The 7,514-nt window shown below is 54.3% G+C and overlaps 1 protein-coding gene across 1 annotated transcript; it reads right to left on the bottom strand.

Annotated features, from left to right (window-relative positions):
• Positions 1-4,132: 4,132 nt before the first annotated feature.
• On the bottom strand, positions 4,133-7,511 carry LOC106885174 (collagen alpha-2(I) chain-like). The gene is made up of 2 exons (XM_014937146.1): positions 6,335-7,511; positions 4,133-5,911 (listed from the first exon to the last, which is right to left on the bottom strand). Exons 1-2 carry the CDS (start codon positions 7,445-7,447, stop codon positions 5,840-5,842), a joined length of 1,185 nt encoding a protein of 394 aa, XP_014792632.1. The 5' UTR covers positions 7,448-7,511; the 3' UTR covers positions 4,133-5,839.
• Between the last annotated feature and the right edge of the window lie 3 nt (positions 7,512-7,514).

Raw genomic sequence — 7,514 nt, 5'->3', positions numbered from 1 at the left:
GTCTGTTCTCTAACAAAGTGAATGTCCACAAGCAGTGCTGCACTTCCAGCTCCAGCATTAAAAGAGATGAAAATAAAAATGCGTCTGTCACAGTTTCAGAGCCCCAAGATGAGCTGCTCTTACCTTGGGCTGCACTGAGGTGTGGGTACCAGCCCTCCTGGCCAGGGAGCTGCCAGCCCCGGTCCCATGGAGAAGAGGAGCAGCCTGTCCCTCCCCACCACCAGGGAGGAGATTCTGCTCCCAGCTTCTGAAGCAGCTCAGGCTTCTTTTCCAAGTTCTCTGCAGCCCCAGACACGTCCTGTGTCTCCCTTTCTGCACCACAGGCTCACACAGTGCCCCGGGACAGCCCATGGATGCAGCTCTTCAGAGCCCTGGTCTTTGGATGCTTCCCTGCTCGCTGAGAATAAAGAGATGTTTGGGTGCCCATCATAGTTGTGCTCTTCCAGACACTTGAGTTTTCTTATCCCCTTCCTTGTCTTGGTTTGTGCGATCGTTTTCCCAAGGAGTGTAAGCTTTCCCTCAGACATTTGCTTACAAAAGGCAACACAAGTACATCTGAAACACACTTAAAATATGCAGAATTGTGTCACAAATATGACAATCTTAACACAGTGCAAAGTTGCACTGTGCACAACAAAACCACAGCAGAGCAGCATCGCGCAGGGGCTGAGCCAGAGGAGCGCCCTGAGCCGCCTTGGCAACAGCTACTGATCACTGGAAATTAAAAAAGAAAAATAAAGGGAGATAGGGCTGCTTCTAGAAGCAATTACAGAGTTAATCATGCTGTTATTTTCCGGGGTCTTTTTTCAAATTAGCAAAATTTAGCTGCAAGCAACCCTGCTGTAATATTATTCCTTAACTGGATTCAAAGACAGGACCGTCCCATGGGCTGAGCAGAGCCCGTGTCCACAGCTGCTGTGTGTTGCTCTGTGGGTATTTGCTCATCGCGCCTCCGGGAAACCCCACAGAGAACTCCCCACCCCAGCCCTGCCGAGCTTTAGCCCTTGTGAGTGTCAGGACACGGGCAGTGCCACCCCAAATCACCCAGCCCGTTAACAAAAACCAGCAGGAGGAAGCTTCTGTCTTTCCCAGGGATCAAAGGGGACTGTCTGTCATCACAGTGACCCTTCAAACCAATTACTAGCTTTGTTAGTTTGCAAAGGCCTTGTCTGGCAGGAATATTTCTCATCTTGGCCATAGAATTTGTGGCCCTTATGGCTTGACACAGGAGGTAGCCCTGCCCAGGGGCTGCACTAGCCCTGCAGCAGCTGAGCCGGGGGCGGGCACCACAGCACGACAAAGGGGCAACAGCCAGAAAGTGTTCAGGTTAGAAACACCCTCCTTGATCATTTCCCATTTTTGGTTCCTGGAGGCAGCAGAGGGATGTAAACCACACTGAAATCAGTGTTTCTGCCCCCTGGGATCACTCACAGGTTGCTGCTAACACAGCTGTGACCGCGCTGCTCACACCACCGGGTCGAACACGGCGTCACCAACACCCCGAGCTCAGTCACTCTGCTCCCTTCCACGGCGTCACCAACACCCCGAGCTCAGTCACTCCGTTCCCTTCCACCATACCGTCCAACAGCCGCTGCAAACCCCAACAGGACAGCATCCAGGTTCCTCAGCTCTGTTCCCTTCCACTGTAACATCCAACAGCCGCGCTGCAAACCCCAACGGACAGCATCCAGGCTCCTCTGCAGCTGGGAAAGGGGCCGCCTTCTCTCTGGCACTAAAAGTGACACGGAAAGGGGCACACTGTGAGGAGAGACACACAGAGCAGGCAGGAGAAGGGGCGTCTGAGACATTGATGAAAATTCCCTTCCTGACTAATTGACCAGATGTTATGGCAGAGCCCATTCCCTGCACAGGCAGGGAATAAAGTGAAGAAGGGATGGGGGGGCAGGGATTGGATCCCATTCCCTGGTTTTTGCCCTGGGCAGTGTGCAGGACGCACAGAGGATCAATTATCGGACCTGAAAAATCAGTTCCAGCACCAAGTTTCCATTTCAATAGGATTTTTTTAGGACCCTTCATTAATGCAGCAGCCACACCTGAGACCCAGACACTCACCTGCATTAGAGCTGGGGAACCAGAGCCAGGGCAGCAGAGCTCGTTGCACCAACACCCCTGCTCCCCCTCGCACCCGAGCTCCTGGGGACATCACTCATTCCTGCCCGGGACAGGTCAGATGGGGGCAGGCAGAAACTACCAAAAAAGAAATATGAGAAAGCTTTTCAAGGCAAAACTTGTATAGTTTAAAAAGCTATTTATAAGGCCAACTGCTTGTAAATAATTTTACTAGTAATTAAAATACTGGCTCTTTGAAGAAAACAGTGTCTTAGTTAATTGGTCCCTACAGAAGAAACATCAGGCTTAGGGGGAAAGCCTGTTCCATAGGAGTGATCAGTTATTAATACCAAGGAAAACTCTGAAAAACACAAACTCCTGAATAGAACATGCTCTAAAGTTGTTTGTGGGACTGAAACTGGTTTGTGCCGTTCCCAGAGAAGCCCGAGGAGCCCAGCACATTGAAATATTGATAAAGAATGAGACGCCCCAGGGACTCGTACCCCGCTCCTGAGAGCAGCCGGTGCCCGGGAGCTGGGGCAGTGTTTCAAGTTAACATCTCAGTAGTAGATGTTCTGGATTGAAATAAGGCGCTGTCACAGCAAACGAGTGCTTGCACCGCGACCAGCATCCAGAGACCAGCTACTGAGAATACCTGATGGCTTAGGGAGTTAAAAAAAGCCTTCATGATGAGCCAAAAATGAGTTTTGCCAGTGGCAACACTCTTCGATAGTTTGCTTTCCTCACATATGTTCAGTTTAATAATTAGTCTCCTCTTTTTTTTTTTTTGTGCACATCTTGTTTTTCTCTAAGTGCCACCTACGTTTTTTTCCATTTGCAGCTAATTACTATCTGGCAATGGGTAGGGGAGCAGAAATTGCCACGGGCAGCATTTCCAAAACCATAAAATTATCAATTTTAATGGTTTTGCTTCTTACCAAAATTCCACCTGCTCAGACTGCAGGTGTGTTTTGAAAAGTACAGAAATGGTACATCTTTAACAGCAGCACCAGCAGCAGTAAGGGGGGGGGGAAGAACGGAGTCAAGCAGTTCTCTGAAGCCGAAATTGCCAAATTCAACTCAATTCTGTATCTGGTTCAAGTCCTCTGACCCCTTTAGAAACCAGTTGCCCTGAAGGCCCCAGAGTGTCCCAGGCTCAGGTGGCACCACGGCCCTGCTGTGCCAACCTGCGAAACAAGGAGGAACCGTCAGCACATCGGGGGGGCTGTTGGGGGGTGGGAGGGGAGGGCTGATTCCTCACCACAGATAAACCTCCCTGTGTCCATCCTGTTGGAAAGAAGCGTGAGAGAAAACCTGATCTCATCAACATGCTATGAGATTATTACTAAAAACTATGCAGTGCTCTTGGGAAATTTGAATATATTTTTTTTCTGTCACTATATAAAACCAGAGTATTTGAAGTGTGGGGCTTTTAGAGAAATACAAGACCCTGTATGAGCCAAAGGATTCATTTCCCTAATTGTTAAAATCATAGGCACAGGTGCCATTTATAAATATTTTAACTATTTTAAATAATGAATTGTCAGCTTTCCAGCTCCTTACTATCGTTGCCACCTTGTTCAGCTGGGACTTACCTGCTGCCCCAGGTCCCCTGCAGCCCGAGAGCACCCTGGAGTTTGGCTGCCTCGGTCACCAGCCCCTGCTGCCTCTTCCAAAGAGCTGAAGGGGCTCTAGCTGAGTGTCCTCTGCTGCTGCCACCAACTCCTGCTGCCCCGGAGCCCTCTCCCGCACACTCCGAATGCCGCATTTCACTCAAGGGACCTTCCACCCCCACGGGAAGAGCCCTCCCTCCACGCTGCCAGAGGAGCCAGAGGGGTCTCTGACCTGCCCAAGCACAACCTTGGGCTAACCCTGACACCCCCAGGCACACCCTGACCCCCCCCCTCTGCCCCGCTCACCCTGGAGGTGCCACCCCACAAACGGCTTTGGTGCAGCCACGGGCACCTCCTTCACACAGACACCCGTGCCACACAGTCCCAGCAGCACAAACACTCAACCCATCAGCAGCAGAGATGAACACAGACGAGGTGGCCACGCTCGATTGGCAAGTGTAATTCTCACAATGACATCATTTGCAAAGATGTAAGGAGCCACACAGAGCAGGACAGGGTTTTATAGACCCTGTAACTGTGTGGGTGTGCACCTACACACAAAAACCAAACCTCCAGAGAAGGTCCTTAGCATTGAATTTAAATTCTGTACACTTCACACCCCGGTGTATTCAGCTGTAGAGCATGAAAACACTGATTATCTATTTACTGCACTTTCTTTATATTGAACAACACTGAAAACGCCTTGGCCCAAAGAGTAAGCCACTGCTGATGTTATGGACATTCCCTGGTTAAAGTGAAAAGACCATCGCCGAGTGGTCAAAAGTCAAACGTGTGCTTTTTAGCAAACATTGCATATCTTGCACAGAATAAACATTTCCACCACACCACTCAGGACCAGTTGATGCAACACTTTCATTTAAACCACTGAGGCCTGTAAAGCTATTACTGGGGGGGTTTGTCGACCACTCTCTTTCAAAGCACTTCCCCGTGTCCAGACTGGAAATATGTCTGCAACGGCCTTTAGTAGAGCAGGGAACAAACAGGAATTACTTGAGCACAAGTACCTTTACCTCTGTCTCCTCCATCTTCCCAAGTGCCTTGCAGTGACGATCCAGTCGAACTCCTGCTGGTTCCAGTTCCATTCCCAGCTCCAGCAGCAGTCACAGACTGGTGCCGGGGCAGAGCACCTGCATCCCACCCAGTGATGCTGCCTGACCAGCCCTGGCCTGGCAGGGTCTCGGGAGCCCATGGGGGTCCCACGGAGGTGCCCCCGAGCTGTGAGGGGACACTCCATCAGGGTGACCCACAGAGGTGACACCAAGCTGCGAGGGGACACTCCGTCAGGGTGACCCACAGCCAGCACCAGGCTGGGAGGGGCCCACCCCTCCTGCAGCCAGGACTGATGCCAGCAAAAGGCCAGGATTTGTTCATTTACAACTACACGTTAGAATTGTTCTGATTTAGTGACTTTCAACAACATTCCAGAGTCCCACAAACGCCCTGAGGTGTGGCCAGTGACCATTCTGGCTCCCTGAGGAGAAGCCCCCTCCCTGAGCTCCTGCAGCCAGTTGGGGGGTGGGGTGGTGTCTCCTGCCTGTAACGGGGGGAGGTGGCCCCCTGCCAAAACCCCTCTGCGAGGCCACCCTGCCCCTCGAGACCCACTGCTGAGCCCCCCAGGTGCTCCCATCAGAACCAAAGGCTCAATGTGCCCAGAGCCCCGTGCAGACACAGCCATGGCTGCTGCCAAGGGACAACCACCCGCCCGAAAATGCAGTGGGGACATGGACACAGACAGGCGCCCACAGGGGCACCCCGTGCAGACACACTCCTTGTCCTCAGAAACAGGCACATCCACCCTCCACCCCTCCCTCCCCCAGAGAAGCACACGGTGCTGAGGGGAGGTTCACCCAGTCCAACACTTTTCCGTGTTTTGGGAAAAACAAGCCCGACAGCAGCGGAACAATCCTGGTGATTACTGTCTTCACAGTCATGGAGGAGCTGCTCCCCGGGCTGGCACACACAGGTTTATTTCGGTTGTCTGCTGCACACCGAGAAGCTGCTGCAGTGAAACATGACAGATGGTTGTGGTACCCGTGCAGTAAATCAGAGGAGGAGTGACAGTCCCAACCGGCACAAATCGACAGCCACTTGTGGAAATGTTGCTGGACCAGCACGGAAGGAGCCGCAGGAAAGGCTTAGAGGAGAGGTTCTTCCCCATCCTGGGGCTGCACCAAAGGCACAACAACTGTGTCTGGGTTTACAACGTCCTATGAAACAATGAGATAAACGTTAGCTTTAGAGAAAACGTGCTAAACTTGGAGCTGCTGAGGTACAGCTGTAACAGGTTTCCTACAAGCAGATGCCAGTGTCACCGGAGAAGGGGACGCTGCCACCGACCTGGAGCATCACCCGCTGCCACCGGTGCTGAGCAGAGGAGTGGGTTGCTGGGTGTGAGGGGATGGGGGGCTGCGAGTGCCAGCACCAAAGGGGTTTACAAGGAGATTTTGGGAACAGGAGAGAAGGCAGAAGCTGCCACCCACAAGGATTTAATCATCCCCAGCCACCAGCAGCAGATACTTGAGGAAGGAGTAAGAAGCGGGAGGAAGCGGTGCATCCTCTGCCCCTGGCGGGGACCCCCCTGGGGACCTGAAGGGGCTTGGGGGACAGCGGCCGACCCAGGCAGGACTCACCCCATGGGGATCACGGCTCCTCTGGCCCACGCTGGCAGCTCTGGGGGCAGCTGTGCTCCCTCCGGTGGGACTGTCCTCCCTCTGCTCCGCGACCCCTGGGGCTCCCTGTGAGCCCCCCCAGACACCCCCCTCCTCTCTCTCCCCGGTGTTTCCGCAGGGCCCTGGCTGTCCCCCCTCGGCTCTCACTCCCGCCTGCTCTGTCCCCTCCTGTGGCCCATCCTTGTCCCCTGCTGTGCCTGTCCCGGGAGCCATCGGCTGCGGCTGGTTGCCCTGGCATGACCCCTGGCATCCTGCAGACCCTTTGCCCCTCGGCTCCGCTGCTGCGTACCCCTCTATGGGGGGGGTGTGGGGGAGTTCTGACTCCGGCTTCTCCCCGAGGGACACCTCTCCACACAGGTCTCTGTGCCTGGGGGACACCCCAGCCACCGCTGGCTCCCCTGCCTCTCCCTCAGCCTGAGCCCCTGGCCCTGCCTGGCCGCCCACCACCGCAATGGCCACCAGCCCGGCCTCCCCCCCCCGGCCCACACACAGCACTGGGGCTGGCACTGCTGCATCCAGGGCCTCACCGGGAGCCCTTTCCTTCCCTCTCTCTCCAGCACACTCCAGCCATCCCTCCATCCCAGCTGTCACCTCCCTTGGGCCCTCCCCTCCACCTCCTGGCTCTGCTCTGCCTGTCCCTGCAGACTCTCCCAGTGCCCCCACCTCGGGTTTTCCTTCCATTGCACCCTCTGTCTCTGCTCTGCTGCCCGGAGATGGGGTTCCACTCGAAAGTGCTCCTGCTGAGCCCTCCTCCTCTGCTGCTGTGGTCTCCTCCAACTGAGATGACCCTTCACTTATGGGATCCCCTTCAACATCCACCGGTGCCTCTAATCCAGGTGCTACTTCCAACATGGGACCCCCCCCAGGCTCCACAGACTCCTGCACTGCATCCTCTGCTCCCAGGAGAGAGTCTCCTCCTGCCCCTGATGCCTGGCTGGTCTCAGAGGCTGCTGCTCCTGTGGCAGCTCCCCCCACCTCCATCTGCTCTTCCCCTGATGCTTCCAGCTGGGAAAACTCACTTGGCTTTACAAAGTCTTCGCCTCCAACCATCGCTTCTCCTGTGCAGACATTCATATCCCCTAATGTTTCCAGGACAGCCCCGGGCTTTTCCACACTCTCTGCCCCTCCAGAAACACCTTTC

Source organism: Calidris pugnax, unplaced genomic scaffold (assembly GCF_001431845.1).
Source record: "Calidris pugnax isolate Ruff unplaced genomic scaffold, ASM143184v1 scaffold29, whole genome shotgun sequence".
NCBI lineage: Eukaryota > Metazoa > Chordata > Aves > Charadriiformes > Scolopacidae > Calidris > Calidris pugnax.
The sequence above is the reverse complement of the archived record's forward strand: the minus strand, read 5'-3'. Positions and strand labels throughout refer to the sequence as shown.